At 57.3% G+C, this 20,293-nt stretch overlaps 6 protein-coding genes across 6 annotated transcripts; 3 read left to right on the top strand and 3 right to left on the bottom strand.

Moving 5' to 3' along the window:
• Positions 1-395: 395 nt before the first annotated feature.
• Positions 396-2,620, bottom strand: CDEST_01532 (Putative glucose-methanol-choline oxidoreductase, FAD/NAD(P)-binding domain superfamily). Its single transcript, XM_062917691.1, has 2 exons — positions 2,581-2,620; positions 396-2,530 (listed from the first exon to the last, which is right to left on the bottom strand). Exon 2 carries the CDS (start codon positions 2,501-2,503, stop codon positions 572-574), a length of 1,932 nt encoding a protein of 643 aa, XP_062773742.1. The 5' UTR covers positions 2,504-2,530; positions 2,581-2,620; the 3' UTR covers positions 396-571.
• Positions 2,621-6,357: 3,737 nt separating this feature from the next.
• Positions 6,358-8,552, top strand: CDEST_01531 (Putative autophagy protein ATG17). The gene is made up of 2 exons (XM_062917690.1): positions 6,358-7,159; positions 7,237-8,552. Exons 1-2 carry the CDS (start codon positions 6,599-6,601, stop codon positions 8,245-8,247), a joined length of 1,572 nt encoding a protein of 523 aa, XP_062773741.1. The 5' UTR covers positions 6,358-6,598; the 3' UTR covers positions 8,248-8,552.
• A 1,377-nt stretch (positions 8,553-9,929) lies between these two features.
• Positions 9,930-11,114, top strand: CDEST_01530 (Putative glutathione S-transferase, Thioredoxin-like superfamily). Its single transcript, XM_062917689.1, has one exon. It carries the CDS (start codon positions 10,031-10,033, stop codon positions 10,922-10,924), a length of 894 nt encoding a protein of 297 aa, XP_062773740.1. The 5' UTR covers positions 9,930-10,030; the 3' UTR covers positions 10,925-11,114.
• Positions 11,115-12,200: 1,086 nt separating this feature from the next.
• On the top strand, positions 12,201-14,335 carry CDEST_01529 (Putative choline transporter). Its single transcript, XM_062917688.1, has 3 exons — positions 12,201-12,700; positions 12,811-13,824; positions 13,880-14,335. Exons 1-3 carry the CDS (start codon positions 12,410-12,412, stop codon positions 14,195-14,197), a joined length of 1,623 nt encoding a protein of 540 aa, XP_062773739.1. The 5' UTR covers positions 12,201-12,409; the 3' UTR covers positions 14,198-14,335.
• Positions 14,336-15,789: 1,454 nt separating this feature from the next.
• Positions 15,790-18,285, bottom strand: CDEST_01528 (Putative riboflavin kinase domain, bacterial/, riboflavin kinase domain superfamily; the record flags this gene model as incomplete). The annotated part of the gene is made up of 1 exon (XM_062917687.1): positions 15,790-18,285. One exon carries the CDS (start codon positions 18,283-18,285, stop codon positions 15,790-15,792), a length of 2,496 nt encoding a protein of 831 aa, XP_062773738.1.
• A 673-nt stretch (positions 18,286-18,958) lies between these two features.
• On the bottom strand, positions 18,959-20,179 carry CDEST_01527 (uncharacterized protein). The gene is made up of 2 exons (XM_062917686.1): positions 19,482-20,179; positions 18,959-19,395 (listed from the first exon to the last, which is right to left on the bottom strand). The coding sequence occupies exons 1-2, from the start codon at positions 20,128-20,130 to the stop codon at positions 19,124-19,126; spliced, it is 921 nt and encodes a 306-aa protein (XP_062773737.1). The 5' UTR covers positions 20,131-20,179; the 3' UTR covers positions 18,959-19,123.
• Between the last annotated feature and the right edge of the window lie 114 nt (positions 20,180-20,293).

The following is a 20,293-nucleotide window of genomic DNA, read 5'->3' as shown; positions in this document are numbered from 1 at the left end:
TAAGTAGGATTGATCCCTTCACGACGATCTTCCGCATCCGTCGTCACAGAGAGCGCCAAGGTTGGACAGCCTCTGTTTTGATTACGAAGACGTTTACAGAATGTCTTAGTCTCCTTCAAAATGTCCCAAGACTTTGGACTTCCAAAAGAGGCATATCGAGTGTTTCAGCAGGAGGATATCGAGCATCGAGTTCGATCGAGCAAGCAAGAAAGATGTCAGTGTTGTGAAAAAGGTGTAGAGCGCCAGAGAGACTGGTAGGGATGAGAAGCTGTACAGGAGGGGCAGGTCGACGAGGAATGTCTCACATGGTACGGAACGAACTGTTTCCAGAGACTTCTTATCTCCTGATCGAGAAAAGAATTTCGTGGCAAGAAAAATGGCAATGGAAAAAGCTTGGCAGTCATAGAACTAACTACATTACATTCCTGGTTGATGAACACAGTCTTGGCTTATGACAGCCGACAAATACTTTCGGCCTACACAGTTCCCAGCCAAGCAACAATTGTGAACAGAATACGTCTTCAACGGCCTATGACAGTACTCATGGCACATCCTTATGTTTTACATTCATTCATCTGTTTTGACTTAGAATCACGTCCGCAGCTTTCTCGCCAACCATGTATGTTGACACGGCGGTAAAGGTGCCCGGAATGCGAGGGTAGACAGAGGCATCAACGACTCTCAGTCCAGCCACACCACGCACTCTAAAGCTTGAATCCAACACGGCCATCGGGTCGTTGTCGGCACCAATAGGGCACGTAGACGAGGCGTGGTGACCCCAAGCAGTGTCCTTAATGTACTGTTTCACAGCAGCGTCCCCCTTGACGCCGGCACCAGGCAACTCTTCTCTGATGGGGACCAGCTGACGGGCAAAGGCGTCACGAGTGACCTTGACGGTCTCTGCCAAGGCCTGCAGATCGGCGTTGAAGTCGCCGGACCCGGTATCGAAGTAGTTGTACTGGATGTTAGGCACGTCGAGCGGGTTTGACGAGCGCAGCGTCACGGAGCCCGCGGTGTTGCGGGGATGCGACTTGAGGATCGCCCAGCTGAACCAGTCGTGCTCGATGGTCGCGTTGACGCTGTAACCCGGGAAGTACCCGCGAAAGTTCACTGGGCCCCCAAAGGCGAAGACATCCCACTCGTTACGCTCGGCGACGGTGCTCTTGTAGAACATGGCGGCCGCGAAGCCGGAGGACTCGTAGATGCCGCGGTCGCCGAGGATCGGGTTCCGCCAGCGCGTCAGACAAGGGTCGCTGGCGCCGTAGAAGCCGAAAGTGCACCCGTTGAGGGCGCTGAAGTTGGCCGGCGCGCGGCCCTGGACGGTGATCTCGTAGTGGTCCTGCAGGTTCGTCCCGACGCCGGGGGCGTCCTTGACGACGGGAATGCCGAAGCGGCGCAGTTCGGTGGCCGGCCCGATGCCGCTCAGCTTGAGGAGCTGCGGCGAGTTGTAGGCCCCGCCGGCGACGATGACCTCGCGGGACGCCTTCGCCGTGCCACGGACGCCGGGGCCGGCGGTGCGGGAGCGGGGGCTCGCGCGGTAGAGGTACTTGCCGTCGAGGAACTCGACGCCGGTGGCCCTCGGCGGGGACGAATTGTCGAAGAGAACCTTGGTGACATGGCAGTTCATCCGGACGTCGAGGGGGTACCGCTTGCTGCCGTTGGCGTTCTTGGCGTCGCGGACGGCGACGATGAACTCGCGCGAGCCGACGCGCTTGGCGTCTCTGGAGGAGATGGGGATCTGGTAGTAGCCCGGCCGAGTGTCACGGGCCGACGCCGCGCTGTTGCCGTCGCCGGCGGTGAGAGTGGCCAAGTTGAAGACCAGGTTCGTCTGGTTCCCGAGAGCAAAAGCACCCCCCGTCACCAGGCTGAGAAGCTGAGGGTCTAGCAGGGCGATGTTTAGTGGCGCCGTCTCAGTGCTGAACCAGCCGTTGTATCCATGGCCCGGGGCGCCGGGCAACAGGTAGCGGTTGTTCTCCATGCGGGAGAAGTAGCTGCGCATGTTGTCCGCCGACCACGACTGGTCACCGGTGAGGCGGGCGATGTAGTCAAAGTCGGAACGGTGGGGATACACGGCGATCAGCGCGTTGTGGGCGGTACAACCCCCGAGGGTGCCGGTGCGAGGATACAGCGTCCCCTTGATCCTCGAGCCCGGCGGTGGGTTGAGGCCGGTGTACTCGCCGCCGCCGGGCGTCTCGTACGACGTCTTGAAGTCGCGGGCCTGCCTCGCATCGTCGGCGTAGTGGCGGACGAAGAAGTCCCAGGCCATGGCGTCGTCCTCGGTGGACTTTGCCTGGTAGGCCGGGACGGTGTAGTTCTCGTTGGCGCCCTGGTCGTCGCCGGCCTCGATGAGGAGGGTCTTGCGGCCGGCTAGGGCGAGACGGGCGGCCAGGACACCGCCCCCGGCACCGGAGCCGACAACAATGAACTCATAACCGGTGAGATCTATGGCTGCGACGAGGGATGACGACGCGGCGAATAGGCCGAAGAGCCACCTGAGTCTCATGGCGGTTGTTGGCGATCAATGGCTTGCCTACTTTTCGGTTTAGTTGGTTGCAGGCGAAAGGTCTATAGATGACTTACTCTGTCGTCCGAGGGCTCGATGGAGAGATTTAATCCTATCCTGTGCCTGGAGATTATAAGTTGAGTTGTCAAATTCGTCAAGGGAAGGTCCCCAGGACTTATAAACTGCGATCGACAGCACAAGCGCATAGCAATGGCGTATCCTGCGTCTCATCTGGAGTGCAGTTGATCTACCGAGGCTCGTCATGACGACAGATCCGCCATAGCCCGCGATCCATGTCTAGTGTCTCTGCAGCTAGAATTAGCATGGGCTGGCGAGGGTTTGCTCGTTCCATGCAGGCCGGGCTCCGGTCCGGGGTGTTCGGGCAGCGCGGGGAATACTAGCAAGCTGGCTCGGTCTGCCAAGACTCTCGGGGCCATTTCTTAGGCTGGTCAAACTTTTGGGACTCTGAAATATTTGTCGAGTAACCGCGTGACAAAAGTAGGTATTGATAGCTAGTTGCCGGCTCAACAGTTCAAGATCCCTCGGCTAATAGCCTCTTCATCATAGCACAAACATTCGAGACCGTTTGCCCTCTTCTTCTACAATTGCCAGGCACACATTCTGTTGCTGCTCTAGGATCAGGCATCGGGTTGGAAATACTATCACTGGTGATTTACCCTCTCGTATCGAAAAACAAAGATCACCTCTATGGATTCCCAATTGGGCCCAAGTCCTGCTGAGTCCTCATCTCAGCTTTCCCATTCTTGCCGTCCGAAAGCTCCGCACGTCGTCCGTCTTGGTTTAGACGGGATTACAGTTCACTAGACCGTGCGGGATGGCTCCTCGCCGGACAGGGTTTCCCATGTGTCTGTTTGCCAGCAACTCGACCCGAAAGGGGGGCAGTAGACCTCGAGAAGGGCCCAGTGATGCAGTGACGATCATCATCGGAGCGCTGCATTTAGCGAATGTGCCCAGACATTTAGCATCCCCTTCTTCTGAGCTGGCGATTCGCTAGTCTCGTCTTGGTGCCCGCCTCACTCTCATTCTCCAGCGGTGCGATGCAACACGCTGGTTTCTCAAACGACGCATCGGATTGGAGTGGAAATCTCGGTCTGTGGTTGAGTACAATCATAAACCCACGGGGCACTTCTTACCGGGACTTTGCAGACGTCCTTTATCACGCAGGCCTCATGAAAGTGTTACTGAGTTGTGACCGGCAACCATTTCGCTGTTTACATCTATTCCCCGCAGGTATGCGCTTTAAGCTTAAACCCAGACACGCCACCATCTTACTCTCTCCCAATGTTCCTTGGCCACTTTTTGGACCCTAAGGAACTAGCAGGCAGCAAAGGTCGGACCAAGAGGCGCTTGTACTTAGGTCGGTTTGCCGCACAACTCGCGAGTGACGATGCTGTTACGGGAAACAGCTAGTCGGCCCGGGGGCTGCGTTGGCATCGGACTCGATGCAGCAGCTTGAGCACAGCATCGTCGACCACCCTTGTCGTCGTAACTAAAAGGCTACCGGCGTCATTCTCTCTTACGGCTTCCCTAACGTTGTCTCTGGAGATGGCAATAATTATATAATTGTCCGTGATCTGTCGGCGTCAACACTTCCCAGCTGTCCCGCCTTGCTAAGCCTAACCCATTCTTTCGGACCCGTCACTAAGCGAAAGTCTCCTCAACTCCACAGACGATGCCAGCCCTAGCCCACAACATAAGCATCTCTCAGACCGTAAAATATCATCGCCTAAGCCTGCATCTGTAGTGTAGGGGTTATCATCCCAGCCTTCCATTTCCAAACGGTAGCTGGGGACTCGGGTTCGAGTCCCGACAGATGCACATACGCACGTTACTTTTGTTTTTTTAGACAGTGTCTCTTCTTTTTTCTCGTAGTATCATCTCCGAAACACGCTTCCGAAGAAACGAACTTGTTAAATGAGTTGGGATCAAAGAACCGCTTGATGTGTTGATGTAACTCACCGCTAACCCAACCAGGAAACCGAAGAGAAGCCGATGCAGCAGTACATTGTTAAACAAACATCTTCTTAAATAGCATTGCCCTCTAGAGAGTAGTCAGGTGTCACTATTTTACCTTGCCTCCAGTTGTCTAGATGAGATGTTGGACACAACTGTTTCATGCTCACCAGTATAAGATAGCAAGGCAGGTCTGTACTACAGATTATATGATAACTGTCAACACTGAAGTTGTTACTATCGATTGGTATAAAACTTTGAACAAGTGGACTGAGCGAGACCTTGCACTATTCCAAACTCAACTCGAGCCGTCAGAGTCAGACTTCAGCTGTCCCATAATGCTCCTTTGATCGTAAACGACCCACTGAGTCTTAAATCCCGACTGCTGGCCCCAACGAACACGATGTAGTCGCCCTCCGCGAGCCGCCACTGCTGCTTGACGACGTCTCATACGGGGGTTGAAAGGCCCTCCAAGCAGTACGAATAGCCAGCCCGGTCGACAAACAAACAGCGTTTGCTTTCCCTGTGTGTTTGTATTCTCGCGGTCGCGGAAGTCTTATTCCAGACCCCCATATCAATAATCGCGTTTGTTCTACTATACCTGTAGAAGTGGGCGACGTTTCTTGCGTATTAGTCATTGTTGTCGAGATGTACGCCGTTGAGGACTCAAGGTAGTCTTTAACTACTCCCAAACATGGTTCGGAGGAGGGGAGGAAAAAGCAGAAAAGGGCCCTAGACATTCGAAGAAACCTTCCCTCCCCTACGATGATCGTATGAGGATCGCTGCGCGCGCATTCAATTGGGAGAGTTGCAGCCGACGATTCATTCATGGACTACGTCGGATGGGAGGCAGCCTGGCCTCTGGTGCCTTTGTCGACGGCAGCATCCAAGCCAGTCAATAGATAGTCAAGCGGCAGATGCCTTTGTCAGTTCTCGGCTTAATCCGGCTCGAGAGAAACAATGTCTCAACAAAGATCCATTCAATAAGGCCTGGAGTCTCTCAGCAATGAGCGCGGAGCTGGTAGGCGAATCAAACATGGCTGGCCCAACAGCACAGCACAAGCTGTCAAGATGTCGGGATGACGGGTGGCTGGTGGCTACAGCCGTCACGCCCCGACCCGATGAGACAAGGAATGGTCAGGATGACGGATCTCAAAGCCTCAGACCGGGCGACGTCAAGCTCGGCTTTACTAGGTTTGGAGGAAGTGTCGGACGGCGTGGCGTGCCTGGTTTCATCGCATCTTTGGGCAAAGGGATGTTTCAGTCGACAGCTCCGGCGGGGTCCAGCCCCTCTTTTTAGCGGTTCTAGAACATGTCATGGTGGATGGACTGTGCAGAGCTGGGTTGACTGAGATTGCGTAGTAGCTGACTGAGCAAAACCAGGATGAGACTGCGACGTCAAGTGTTGAGGTGAGAGCCAAGACGAGAGAAAGAGAGAGAGAGAGAGAGTGAGTGAGACGGAGACGGAGACAAAAAGAGTGAGTTGAGGTGACATAACATTATCGAAGTAACACTGCTGTATCGGTACGTAGCGGCCGGTTGCAGCGATAAGCGATGGTGTGATCTCATTTGCATTGCTCGGATTAGCGCTGAAGACCGCTAGAGAAACTGAGAGCTACGGGGAGCTCCCAGGTAAAATGGCCCACCCAATTGAGTCATACCCAATCACTCCGCCCCAAAAAGTCGCTTGGCCAGGAGAAGGCATCCACTCGCCAGGCCTGCGTGACATAAGGATGCGCCGCGAACAGCCAAGCAAGCCCTGGCCAGCCAGAAGGGTGCTCACAGTGCGATCCGCTATGCGCGCTGCTGAGGCGACCGAGGCCGATAAGGATAACACACCTGACCGAGCTTCAACCTTATCGCGACATCGACCTCGTCGCCTACACCATCTCGTCCTGCCCATCCACATTGCTCACTCACCTGTCCGTCCCCCTTCTTCCTTACCTCTCCACCTACTCGTCCGATCTCACACCATCCCTCTCCGTCTCTTCCTCCACGTTATCACCTAATCCTTTTCCCCTTCTGTTCAAATATGCATCGCTTCAATTCTCACCCTCGCCTGTCGTGAAGAACTTGCCTCTCTCTCCCTCTCTTTCTTTCTCCTTCTCTTCCCCATTCAACATGGCCAATTCCCCATCTCACCGGAGCCCAGCCTCGTCCACCTCGGCCGGCCGAGACTCCGGCTCCCTTTCACATTCCAGAGACCGCCGTGATGCGCCATCCTCCACATCCGCCGACCCCGTTGCCGACCCCGTGCCGGTTGAGACACTGGTGGAACACCTCCTCGCCGCCAAACGCTCCTTATCGTCCATCACTGCCGTTCTCCGCGCCAACGAGATCGCCACCGATGCCCGCCAGGCCCACGAGGAGGCCGTCGTCCTCTATGCCGAGACGCAGTTCCTACAGCGTGCCATCGCCGAGCAGTTGGCCCTGCTAATGAAGGTCCGCCGAGGTCTTAAGAGGACCTACGACGCCGGCAAGCGCGACTTCAAAAACCTCGTCAAGACCATGGATGCAACCAACGAGACCCTACGCGAGACCATGGACATGCTCAAGAACACAACCGTTGAAGCCGTCTTCCGGCCCCCTGGTGAGGCGCGACGCAACTTGATGGATTTCGTCGACGAGAAGAGCGTTCACGTTATGCGTGAGGCGCTGAAGCAGAGCCTAGGCGAGCTGCAGGTGCGAATCCCGCCCGACCTCGACGTCGTGCCTTTACATATGTGTGTTTCTCCGGCTAACATAATGTGATGCTCCAGTCCATCCAGACTTCCTTCGACGGCGATCTCCTTCGATTCGACGACGACCTGCGAGCCCTCAAAAAGTCGATCGCGACATCACCATTGCGCCGCCTACCCTCCGACTCGTCCGCAACCGATCCCATACCTGAGCTGCTCGGCTCCCTTGTCGACCATTCCCACTCCATGGCACAGCTCCTGACGTCCTTGACGAAACACTTTGACCTCTGTGTCACGGCCGTTCGGACCACGGAGGGCGGCGCGGCCCTCGCTCGTCGCAGGGCCGCCGAGGTGACACAGTCGCAAGGCGGCGACGGCGTGTCAATATCCGGCGTCATTGCCGACCAGGAGTCTCACATGCCCGATCTCGACCCCATCACATACCAAGACCGCGCAGACATGCTGGAAATCGTCGTCAGCGATGCTTCCGAGGTCGACAGCGTCATCCAAGAGCTAAACGAGCGGCTACAGGCCATGGAAGACGAGTTTGCCGCAATGACGGAGCAGACGGGGCAGATCAAGGCGGCCTTTCTTGGCACGCTGGGTGCATTCGCCGCCCTGGAAGACATGGGCGGCCGCATGGCCAGCTACATCGCCAGCGAGGCGGAGTTCCTGCAGCGGTGGGAGGACGAGCGGTACACCATCTACAACAAGCTCGGCGAAATGGAAGACCTTAGGGACTTTTACGAGAAATACTCAAACGCCTACGACAACCTGATTCTCGAGGTTGAGCGGCGCCGCATGGTGGAAGACAAGATCGCCAGCATCTGGAAGAAGGCCAAGGACAGCGTCGACAAGCTGACGGAGAACGACCGGCGCGAGCGTGAAGGCTTCCGCCAAGATGTCGGCGAGTTTATACCGACGGACTTGTGGCCGGGTATGGACAGCGGGATGAAGAGGTGGGAGCTCGTCGCGGTCGACGGCGGGAGCTCCGAGGACGACGCGAGCGGCGGCCAGAGAAGCACGCCGGCGTTAGACAGGAGCGTCGTGGACGCGGCCAGAGACAGACTGGACCGAAGCCAGCAGCGGTAGTAGCTGCTGCAATTGTGTTACAGCTTTGATTACGATAAAGGGGCTGGTGCCTTTTTCTTTTTCTCTTTATTTGTTTTTGGATTTTATTTTACCGGGGAGTTTTGAGGAAAGGACAAAGACATGGCGACGGCCTTCAGTCAGGCGCGGGACTCGGTTCGGACGGCAGCGAGGTGTATTTTCTAATTCTGATTTGGTTGGGTATTTCCGTTCTCTTCTGTGTCTTTACTCAAATTGTAAGCTTTCTTTCCTCGTCAGGGCGAAGGGGTCCTCGCCGCTCGGTTAAGCTGTACGCTTTCCCTCCTGTTGAAACATTCAACTCATAACTATTCGATATCATAGTAGAAAGAACAAATTCAATATGAATTGGAAATGGTATACGCTAGCATTCCATGGGGAGACTAAGTGTGTTGCTTCGCACCAGCCTGGTCTTTCGCCTGGGCGATTCTAGCAAAGCTTTGAGTGCCTACCTCGGCTCCCGTGAGCATCTTCAGACTTCAGGTCAGAGTACGTAAAGCTAGATTGGTTTAGGTCTGTCTCATCAACCATTCACCATGACCCCGGCAACGAACTTACCGATGATGACCAGGAAATACGGATCGACCCCGTTTCTAAATGTGAAGACTTGAGCAGTCGTTGGACCTCGCTCGCATGATTCGGATTCCTCTCTGATGTGATCCTTGCCATGTTGCATTTTTTAATTTTTTTTGCGGCTTGGCCTACTGCCTCGATCTCTTGGACTACTCCTTGGACGGTGTGTCGCTGGATATCGTCCGAGGGCGAGGGTGTTGACTACGCCTCGACTGGTGAAAGCGAGCGTTGGTGTAGCGCTGTCTGTTTACGCTGATTCGAGGTTCTTGACAAACCCATTCCTATCATGGACGTAGCACAGAAGAACGAGAAAAGAGCCATTTCTACTCTATGGACCCTATGCCTTCATTTCAAGCCTCCACTTTGGACACTGAGAGGTCCGGAGCCACCGTCAGTCAGCTACGGCCCTCACCTATTTCGATTATCAAATTCATCATTCAGATGCAATTCACGTTAGTGACGATCTCTTCCCCCCCCCCCCATGGTAACTGTACTCGGCTTGTTATATCGAAATCTACAGGCAAAACCTAAGTGCACACAATGTTGACAAGGTCTATCTTCTGGATCCACCCTGGTACAAGTGCCCGTGGAGTCGGTAGCTAGTTAGTGTCATTCTCAACAGGGGAATGTGTCTGACAACCGACGCGTTTCATTATTGTCCCTGCCTGCAGCAAACGCTAAAACTCTTCTAGACTTTAAGCGTTCTGTGTTGGCTGGCAGACGGGTGGGCAAGATTTCCAAACTCTCAGAACATCTCAACTATTTCAGATATTCTTGCGCTAAAGTTAGGTGAATTGTACACAACATCCGCGAACAAAACAAGCTTGGTCCAGGTACTTCCTAACAAACCCCAACTTCAGAGGTTCTGGGTTTCCCCCCCGCATGCCTAGATGGGAGTTTTCTAAGACATCGTCTTACTGCAGAGTGCAGACTGGCGAGATCAGGTTCTTGCGATTCACGTGGTGGTGTCCCATTGGGCCATCGTGCATAGGAGACGCAGATGGTGCGGGGTTGCGATCACTAGCGACGATGAGTCGACATGAATCATTGTGGATTCACCCCACCCCTCCAAGTGTCTCGATCGACTGTCAAGTCAACAAATACGAGCTGGACAGCATTATATATATGGCTGTCCGGGGTATAGTCGACTTGCCCAGCACGTCATTCTTCTCTCCGAAGACACAATATCCAGCCTATGCGAGGAAAGCCTTCTCACCACCCACACCTCCCATCCTCCGCCATGTCGACCAACACAACACCATCCAGCCCTATCGTCTTCTACGATATTGCCACGCGGCCGCCCGTGGAGGAGAGCTGCTGCTCTCCCAACCCGTGGAAAACCCGGCTGGCGCTCAACTTCAAAGGGCTCCCCTACTCGACCACGTGGGTGGCCCTGCCCGACATCGGCAAGGTCCGCAGCGGGCTCAAGGTGCCGCCCTGCCGCAAGTTCGCCGACGGCACTGACTTCTTCACGCTGCCCATCATCGAGGACCCGGTCACGAACTCGTTCATCGGCGACTCCTTCGACATCGCCGTCCACCTGCAGAAGACGTACCCGGACGCCGGCGCGGGCGACCTGTTCCCGCCGCAGACGCTCGACTACGTCTTCACGCCCGACGCCGAGATCATGGTGCCTTTGTCGGACTGCCGCGGGGCAGAGTTTCCCGAGTACGCGCGGTTCAACGTCAATGTCGACGCGGCCTTCACCACGCACGCGCAGCTCACGACGCAGGGGTTCCCGTTCGACCCGGCCAACGCCGACACCGTCAAGGCCGAGTTCGTGCGGCGCGCGGGCGTCGCGGCGATCTCGCGGTGGGAGGACTTCGACATCGCCGGCGAGGCGCGGGCGAAGTTGATGGGCTCGTTCCGGGACACGCTGGGGGCGCTGGGGAAGCTGTTCGAGCGGGACGCCAGCGGGCCGTTCCTGCTCGGGGCCAGGGCGAGCTACGCCGACCTGATCGTGGGCGGGTGGCTGCGGATGTTCCGGGTGACCCTGCCGAAGAGCGAGTGGGAGGAGGTGAGAGGCTGGCACGGGGGCATTTTTGGGCGGCTGTACGATGCGACGGAGGCGTATGCGGAGGTGAAATAAGGGGGCATTGATTCCAGCTTGGGGGGTAGAACGGACGTGCAAGACGAACTTGAACTTGGACAAAAAAAAAAAAAAACCCCAGGGTCCATCGGTAGGAAAATGCATGGCTGTGGCGTTTATTGCACTTGCTTCTGTGTTGCTAGGTTGTGTTGTATTGAATCAAAATGCTACATACCACGGCGAAAACCGCATCAGACGGCCCTTCATTCTGGTGAACCAGCTGGCGATTGTGATATGTATCATTTAACATAGGGCACATTACGGCTTCTCATGATAAGTGCCTGAGTGGTGAAGTGTTCCCGATCTTCGTCTGCTCTGGCAGCATCAATGGGTGAGCCCGGCGGGGTGGAGCAATGGGTGTTCAAGTGCCGGAAGGTCGACCGGCCGGCAGCAGGAGACGGCGTGGCGGAGGAAGACGGGGCGCAGTGTTTATTTGATGGGGTCCCTTCCCTGTCCGACGGCGGCTCCGCACCGCAGCATTCTAATTTCAGCAGGGCATAATGGCGGAGACAGATGTATCACGTGAACGACCAGAGTGGCACAGTTGTGGACATTCATGTCTGTTGGCAGGGGGGCCGAGACGGCTGGGCCGATGTCTTGCTTGGCTGAGTTGCCGGGGCTTGTTGAAGATGCCGATATCCGAGAGGGTTGTTTCACGGTCTCAGTCGCAGTCTCAGTCGTCACTCACTCCGTGAGCTGTTTGGCTGTCCGTTCATCTGCATTCGTGCAATGCACGTTGCATTTCGTGCCTGGTTGCTGTGGACTTGTTGCACTGCAGTCTCAACGTCGTCATCGGTCCGTTTTGAGACGGTGACACTGGATGCGCGATTCTGCAAATGTTGAACAGGTAAGTCAGAAGAACAACAATTGAGTGGAATAGGGAGGGCCATATTCAAAAACTAGTTCATCTCATCTCAACTCGCAAGGTACCTTAAGATGACATTACATAAGCCCAGAATAAAGCTCTGCGGGTACCCGCCAAGACCGGCAAGGCCCAGACAAGCCTTGGCACGTGACTTTCGGCACTGCGACGCGTAACCCCTGCGCAGCTGATGGGCGCTGGGCCCCAGCGCGATCCCCTTGCGGTGATGCCGATTCCACTGTCGTCATCCCTGTCGATATATGGGTCCATGCCCAATGACGTTACCGTCTTGGGGGCACGGATGAAGTCTAACTGGATTGGCTTCAAATTTGCCTGTAAGTGCAAGTGCAAGCCCAGGGCAGGTACGACCGGCCGGACGCTTGCTCCCGTCATTAGGTAGGTAGTTATCAAATAGCGCCGTCATGGAATCCTAGATCATCCCGCGCATTCTTCTTGTTCCTCTGGTGTTTGTTTGTTTTTCCCATCCTACACTATCGATCCGAGCCTTTATCGCATTCTTCACCATCGTCGACCGCACACCACTCGACGTTCCATCCACCGCCAATCGTCCATCCGGACCAACATCGCCATCTTCGCAGCCGTTGGCTCTTGTGTCGAAGAGAATGTCGCAACCATACGGCGAATCGGCTGGCTACTACGGTGGTCCGCCTCAACAGCCGCCCCAACAGCCGCCTTACGATCCCAAGTACGCCCAGCAGTACGACAACAATTACAACCAAAACTACCAGCAGGGCTACGCTGGCCCGCCTCCGCCTCCCCAGGGCTACGACAACGGAAGCAACGGCTACGGATACAATGCGCCGCCCCAGGGCCACGACCCCGAGAAGTATACCTTCGAGGAGGCTTTCAAGATCGACAAGCCCAAGTGGAATGATCTCTGGGCCGCCATTCTGGTAAGGAACCACCGTCGCAACGACGACGACGACGACGACGAAAACGACAACCCCAAGTGCTCGTGCTCGTACACGTACACGCGACGGACGACGCTGACAATATTGCATAGTTTATCGCAGTCTTCCTCGGCTTCGCGGCCGTCTCTGGCCTGACTATATCCGGCTACTCGGCGACCAAGAGCCTTAATGGCGGCGGCATTTACGACGGTGGCAACACCTTCGGCCTCAGCACAAACACCATCGTACTGTTTGCATTCGTTCTGCTTGTCGCCATCGTCTTGAGCTACGCCTACGTCTGGATGGCCCGCCTGTTCCCCAAGGCCTTCATCTGGGTCACCGGCATCCTCAACATCGTCTTCGCCCTCGTCACCGCCATCTACATGCTCTCGCGCCGCTACTACTCGGGCGGCATTGTCTTCCTCATCTTTGGCGTCTTCCTTGTCATCGCCTTCATCAGCTGGATCCCCCGCATCCCCTTCTCCGCCCTCATGCTCAAGACCTCCATTAAGGTCTCCAAGAAGTACGGCCACGTCTATCTGGTCTCGTTCCTCGGTGGCATTCTCGGTGCCGCCTTGGCCGCGTGGTACTCGGTTACCCTTGTCGCTACCTACTCCAAGTACCAGCCGTCGCAAGAGAACCCACAATGCAGGAACGGCCAGTGCAGCCAGGGCAAGGTCATCGGCTTGATTGTCTTCATTACCTTTGCCATGTACTGGATCTCCGAGGTCCTGAAGAACGTCATCCACGTTACCATCTCAGGTGTCTACGGCTCCTGGTACTTCTGCGTCAATAACTTCCCCAAGGGCGCCACCCGCGGCGCCTTGAAGCGTTCCCTGACGTACAGCTTCGGCTCCATCAGCTTCGGCAGCTTGATCGTCGCCATCATCAACTTTCTCCGTCATCTCTGCTCCGTCGCGAGGTCGCAGGCTGCCGGGGACGGCAACATTGTCGGTTACGTCCTCTTCTGCATCCTCGGCTGTCTCATTAGCTTGCTCGACTGGGCTGTGAGCTTTCTCAACAGATATGCCTTCTCTCATATTGCGCTCTACGGAAAGGCATACATCCCCGCGGCGAAGGACACATGGAAGATGATCAAGGACCGTGGCATCGACGCTCTCATCAATGTAAGCAAACTTAGTTTCCCCATGTCGCCACGCCTTGTAGCTGACCAACGTCCAGGAATGTCTCATCGGCCCCGTCCTCTCTTTCGGCGCCACCTTCATTGGCTACGCCTGTGCCTTCCTCGCTTACCTCTACCTGGTCTTCACAAACCCTGCTTATAACCAGACCGGCAGCTTTACGCCCGTCGTTGTTGCGTTTTCCTTCCTCATCGGCTTGCAGATTGCCAACGTTTTCACGACCCCCATCTCAAGCGGCATCGACACTATCTTCGTCGCATCGGCCTGGGACCCGCAGGTGTTGATGCGCGACCACCCTCAGCTCTACGACGAGATGGTCCGCGTTTACCCCCACGTCCAGGAGGCCATCCACGCCTAAGGTCCGAGTGGTTATTGCGTCGATTCGGTTTGCTGCTAGGATGTCTCTTTGGAAACGGCGTCGGAGACTGGATACCCCGAGGAACGCGTATTGTCTTATGTACTTTTATCACCCATTAATTCTAAATGATTATCTCACCACTTGATTAACCCGTTGAGAGCCTGGATGGGCTATGTGTGTGTGTGTGTGTGTGTGTGAACGATTGCGCGTGATGTGTCGTCCAGGTTCACACGATGCGATCAAGAAGAACCATTCCGAACAAAAAGTAACTAATATGCGTCGCGTGACAGTCGGCAAAAGGTACAATTTGTCCCTGGCAAGGCTCGAACTTGCGACCTTTGGATGTCCCCATCTGAAGACAGAGTCATATTCGAATAATGATATGAGACCAACGCTCTACCGACTGAGCCACAGAGACCATTCATTGTACATGCCTCGTAAGATGTGCTGCCGTCTCAAGTAAGGTGGCGATGGATGAGATAGTACCAGAGAAAAATGATAGAGGAGAGGAGGGGGGTGTTTGGGACAACAGACAAAAGAATTGACCAGCCTGGGGGTCGAACCCAGAATCTCCTGATTACACGTCCTTGAATCTCGAGATGAGAAGCCAGAATCGTAGTCAGACGCCTTGCCATTGGGCCAACCGGCCAGGTTGGAGCCAGTTGCGGATGTGGAACAACTGTTGGGAGAGACTTCCGAATGGGGGTTCAAGACGGATACTTCTAATGATGTGTGGGAACTGGCTTGGATGAGCGAGTGAAGAGTTTTTGCAGATTTTTTTCATACGATGCTTGGCGGGTCGAGTTGGGGTAGTTCCCTAGGTAGTAGTGCTTGGGAGTTTCTAGCCGGGTCGGGGACGAGCGGGGCCGGTGGCCGGACCGGATGGAGACGCGGGACATGCCGATGCGGTAGCAATAAGTGACAGCGGGGACCGGACAGCTGCACAATTCGATTCCAGTCTACTATAGCAATGCTTTCCCAGCGTTTCACTAGTAACCATCGTTTAGACCTCAACACTCTGCTTCGGAGGCGTGTGTTCCTGAGTAGGATCGGTAAACGCGGCATGGAGAATACATCACGCTGTCTGGCCATCAGTCTTCTTCAAGTCAAAGCATTTGATCAACAGTATCTCGTCAGGCTCCTGCGCTAATTTTAGGTGACAATATGGTGAGCCTTGTTGGGCCTAGCAGCCCAGCTTCCGTGCATTCCGTCCCGCCGTCCATAGCAACCGCGATGAGATCAGTGTGTGGTATTAGTGTCGCCGTTCAAGCCCAGCGCTTTTCTTGACGATTCAGATTGAGTAGGCTGATACCCACGACCTATCCAAGCCAGTCGATCGGAGTGTTGTGGCAGCCTTGATAGTGATATACGCAAAAGGTAGCCTTCTCTCAGACTCTCTCTCACTCACCCGACCAGCGGTCTCTCAATGTGATTGTCGAAGGCCGTCACCCATTGAGAACGCATCCATGATGATAGTAATCAAACTCTTTCTAGTCTAGTCTCTATAAGGTGGTATTACAATATCATAAGTGTATACATCGCTGGTTGTGATCGAAAAGTCTCCCCCCCCCCTGCGTCATGATGACCCGAAATCACCTCGGGATCCAAATGCCCCCGTTCCCAAACGCGCGATCCCTCAACGCGGCGCCCTCGGTCCTGACGCCCGCCAGGTGCAAGGGCACGCGGTCGACCTGCTTCTGCACCTTCTCCCGCGTCTCGACGTACCGGTCCGCCAGGCTCATCTCGCTCCGCGCCGTGCGCATCCTCTCGCGCGTCTCGACGGGGCACCAGCCGTCCCTGCTTAGGCTCGCCACGGCGAGCAGCACGTCGGCGCCGTAGGCCGCGAGCGCGGCGTCGGACCCGGCCGCCGCGGGCGCCGAGGCCCGCAGCTGGCCCATGACCAGCACCTTGAGCCGGGAGTCGAGGAACAGCGCGCCGCCGAACTCGTGGATCAGGTGCACCGTCGCGACGTTCTTGGCCGCCACGCGCGGGGTCGCGTACGGCGCGGGACCGACGGTGATGATGCTCTCGTGCCAGTCCGTCGACACGGGCTCGGCGAGGCCCCTGCGGGGCACGACCCGTGCCCAGCCGAAGTAGACGCCGCGCATGCGCATCCTGACGTCCTCCGGCACGTCCGTGAGGTTCGCCGTCGGGATGCCGAGCTCCATGCCGCCCCGCCCCGTGCCGCGGGCGACCTTGCCGTCGAATTTGATCGGGAACGGCTCGGCGGGACCGTCGTCGGGGCCGATGACCTCCGGCGGCGCCTCCTCCTCCTGGAACCCGTCGCCGCTACCGCCGCCGCCGCCGGACTGCCAGGCGTCGTATCCGGCGCCCCGCGTCGCGGCGTACTGGTCCTCGTACGCGGTGACGTGCGTCTTGATGCCCGACTTCTCGATGCCGGACTTGGCGTAGGCGATGTGCGTCGCATGCTTCGTGACGAACTTGGCCTTGGAGAGGTTCTTGGCGCGGGACTGGACGACGGCGGCGGCGGGGCCGATGTAGCGGTTCACGACGGTCGTCGCGACGACGGAGCCGGCCTTGATGCCGATCTCGAGGGGCATCGTCGCCAGGCTCGCGCCGCGGACGACGCTCGCGTCCGTCGAGGTGCTCGCGACGCGGAAGACGGGGCTCGGGCAGAGGACCTTTCTCTTGCTGCCGTCGCCACCGCCGCCGCCACCTGAGCAGAGGACGAGGCGAAAGTAGCCGTCGTCGGCGGCGGCGGGGATGCGGACGACATGCGTCTCCCTGGCCAGGTGCTTCGCCAGGTTCTTGGGCGCTTTTTTGAGGAACTTTTTGATGTCGCGCTGGCACCCCCTCTCGTCGCCCTCGGCCATGTCCGTGGGCGCCGCCCGTGACGAGGGCGTGACGTCGAGCCAGGACGTGTTGGCGCCGACGAGGGACTTGAGGTTCATGCCCATGTTGCCGGAGAAGCCCTTCTGTTGGAGCCAGATGGTGCGCGTGGGCGGCAGCGGCGCGTCGGAGAAGACGGTGACGGTGACGGAGGTGGACGGGCCTCGGTACCAGACGAGTGCGCTCGAGTGCCGGAGGATGGAGTGGTGCTTGGTGTACTCGAAGGGGTGGCTCACCAGGCCGCCGGCGAAGTACTTGGTCTCGTCGAGGGCTGTCTGCCAGAAGGACTTCTCCTTGGACTGGGAGTCTGTCGTAGGTGCTTCCGAGGGGGCGTAGCCCGGTGAGACGGGTGGCCGATGGGCTGCTAAGGGAAAGGTTTCTGCCGTCGTGGGAGGGCCGGGGAAGAACGGCGCGTTGCTGGAAGGGGACGGTGTGGGTGGAGCGGCAGGGCGGTACGCTGCCACGGGAAACGTGTGCGCATTCGGCGGACCAGGGAAGAATGGCCCAGGACTGGGCGGCGCGGCAGAAGATTGCTTCTCGGGACCAGAGGAAGTGGACGTCGTCTGCAGATGGTAAGGTGACTTTTCGGGACGAGGGGTTGTAGGAGGTCCAGGGAGGTATCCCCCGTGAATACTGGAGGTTGCGGATGGAGATTGCTTCTCTGGACCAAAAGACGAGGACGAGGACGACTGTAGTTGGTAAGGTGGCTTCTCAGGATGGGAGGCCGCAGGAGGAGGACCAGGAGAGTAGGCCGCATAACCGGATGGCGCAGGGGAAGAAGGCTGCTTCTCAGGAGCAAAGGTCGGCGAGGGTTGTGGCCGGTAGGGCAATATCTCGGGACGCGGAGCGTCGGAATGCCCAGCAAAGTGCGGCCTAGGATCAGGCGGCGCACTGCCGTATCCCGAGGGCGACGAAGGCTGCGGCCGGTAGGCCAGATACTCCCGCCGCGCATCGGCCGGAGGGGGCCCTGGGACGAAAGAGCTGGGACCCGGAGCGGGCGGTGCGACGGCGAGCTGGCCGTGAGAATCGATTCCCGGGAACTCCTCATACGCGGGCGGGGGGTCGTAGATGGACGGCGTGGCGGACCGCCGGAGGTTCGGCGTCGACCGGGCGGCGCGGAGGGGCTGGTGGCGTTGTGGAAAGGGGTCGAAGTCCGGCGGCGGCGGAGGACCCGGCGGAGGGCCCGGCAGGGGTTTGCGCCTGAAGGAGGCGGCGTTGGGGGCGTTGGGGGCGTCCATGACTCTTGTCAGTGGCCTACGGCACAGGCACACACTCGACTCGACCCTCGGACCCAGCTACTGTTGATTGCCGTGGGGTCGGTTTTATCTGCTGTCCTGATCAGGGCCAGCGGGTTCATCGAAACGATGAGAATGCGGGATGAAATAGACCAGAAACCAGGGGGAAGAAAGGGTGAAGGAAAGGAAGCATCCGTGGTTTTTGTTGGGGGGGTCGGTCGCCTAAAGAAATTCGTATTCCGGGAATTGCAGACAAAACCATTCATTCCCTCCCCCCCTGAAATTCCGGACAACCTGAATCTGGAAGTGTCTCATCTCATCACGTGTCGCCAAGCTGTCGGTCCCTGCTGCTGATGTCGTAAGCAGCATTCTCCAAGTTGGTGAAGCTGGCCCAAGCGTGTGAAAGTCTCCGGTGTGGAATAGGCACAGGAAGAGTAGATGGAAACGATGGAGCATGAGGCAACTTTGTCTATTCGAGCAAGTTGAGGCTGGCGGCAAGTTCAGCTCTCATTCACTCATCTTACTCACCTCACTTCTGCAGCACACATGCAGACTGGCCTTGCGTCCAGCCAGTCATCGTCATTCCGAGTGTCACCAAGCAGGCATTCAAGTGAGAACCATGAGTTTGAGATTTATGTTGGACGTTGTTGTTGACACAAGGACCAAAAGGTTTCGATTATAGAAGACCAAACACGCCTCGTGCTTCAGCCCTAGTATTATGATTACCTGACTCCCCTCAGACCTTTCGTCCAGCCTGGACCACAGACCCCCCTCCCAAGACCACGGCGTCTTAGACCCGGGGCCCTTCTCTCTTACTGCCTAGCCATCTGTCGCCGATGATTCACCTCCCCCACCGCATCCAGACGGCGCACCCGCTGACGAACAAAAGCCCCATCAAGATGAGGTTCGTCAGCGCCCCCTCCACCCACCGCTTGGTCGCCATCTCCTCTCTCGCCTTCCACCCGCCCCCAGGGCCGATGGCGTTGGCGTGCGGGAACGGCGCGTCCGGCACCTTCTTGCCGAGGAACTCGCACAGCGGCCCCCAACCTTCGTCAACCGACCACTCGAGGAGCCGCTCGGGCGGCACCATGCCGCGAATCATGTCGCAGTGTTCTATTTTGTCACTGTCAGCGTCGACGGCGTCGCCACTCCTTCTTGCCTAGGAGGAAGATGGGGGAGGGTGGGACGGCCACACTCACCCCGGTAAATCCACTTCCCGTTCCTCTGGATCGCCCGTGCCATGTCCCCGTCCGGCGCCCGGAAGAACAGCGCCCACAGGAACCTCTCGTACACGTGCCACGCCCAGAACGCTTCCCGGTCCAGCAGGCTCGCGATCCAGAAGCTCCAGCTCTCGTTGACGTGCACCAGCGTCTTGACCGCGCTCTGGTGCCACGCGTCCAGGTCCCGCCGCACGTTAAGGACCACCTTGGCCTCGGGGTAGGCCCGGATCATCTCGGCCGCGAAGCAGCTTGCCGCCGCGTCTGTCACGGCCACGCAATGGCCAAGCAGCTCATCGAACTCCTCCGCCGAGATGCTGCAGTCCCCCGCCTTCTCCTCCGCCCGGCTGCCGCGGCCCCCTCCGTACCACTTCTTCCGTGCGAGCCGTACCCACCCCGTCGCGGGGATCGGCGGCTCGTCGTAGACAATGTCCCACCCGTGATACGTGTGGTCGTAGCCGAGCGTCAGCAGCGCCTGCTGCAGGGACTCGGTCGCGCTGCGCGGTGGGCCGACGCAGAGGACCTGCATCGGCTTCGTGCGCACGCGCTTCGGCGGCGGCGGGATGCGGTAGACGTGGTTTTCGAGAAAGTGCCACCACCAGTGGTTCATGCTCGATATCGAGGAGATCATGGCGACGATGGGCAATCACTTATCTGCCAAGACTGGCTTCGTCGTGATCCTGTCTTGTTCGCTTCTCGCTGTTTCGATCCGGTTTCTCGAATATCGACCCGATGGTCTGGTTCGCTGTCGAGGATCGGTTGCGCTAGCGATTTTGATCGACCGAAGATAAGCT

Source organism: Colletotrichum destructivum, chromosome 1 (genome assembly GCF_034447905.1).
Source record: "Colletotrichum destructivum chromosome 1, complete sequence".
In the NCBI taxonomy this organism is placed as follows: Eukaryota; Fungi; Ascomycota; class Sordariomycetes; order Glomerellales; family Glomerellaceae; genus Colletotrichum; species Colletotrichum destructivum.
The sequence above is the reverse complement of the archived record's forward strand: the minus strand, read 5'-3'. Positions and strand labels throughout refer to the sequence as shown.

Excerpts from the sequence above, each read along its gene's own strand:
- CDEST_01532 (XM_062917691.1), bottom strand. The coding sequence starts at position 2,503 with ATGAGACTCAGGTGGCTCTTCGGCCTATTCGCCGCGTCGTCATCCCTC.
- CDEST_01531 (XM_062917690.1), top strand. The coding sequence starts at position 6,599 with ATGGCCAATTCCCCATCTCACCGGAGCCCAGCCTCGTCCACCTCGGCC. Across the intron at positions 7,160-7,236 it reads AGAGCCTAGGCGAGCTGCAG|TCCATCCAGACTTCCTTCGA; the intron begins GTGCGAATCCCG and ends GTGATGCTCCAG.
- CDEST_01530 (XM_062917689.1), top strand. The coding sequence starts at position 10,031 with ATGCGAGGAAAGCCTTCTCACCACCCACACCTCCCATCCTCCGCCATG.
- CDEST_01529 (XM_062917688.1), top strand. The coding sequence starts at position 12,410 with ATGTCGCAACCATACGGCGAATCGGCTGGCTACTACGGTGGTCCGCCT. Across the intron at positions 12,701-12,810 it reads ATCTCTGGGCCGCCATTCTG|TTTATCGCAGTCTTCCTCGG; the intron begins GTAAGGAACCAC and ends AATATTGCATAG. Across the intron at positions 13,825-13,879 it reads GCATCGACGCTCTCATCAAT|GAATGTCTCATCGGCCCCGT; the intron begins GTAAGCAAACTT and ends ACCAACGTCCAG.
- CDEST_01527 (XM_062917686.1), bottom strand. The coding sequence starts at position 20,130 with ATGATCTCCTCGATATCGAGCATGAACCACTGGTGGTGGCACTTTCTC. Across the intron at positions 19,396-19,481 it reads CGGGAAGTGGATTTACCGGG|AACACTGCGACATGATTCGC; the intron begins GTGAGTGTGGCC and ends GTGACAAAATAG.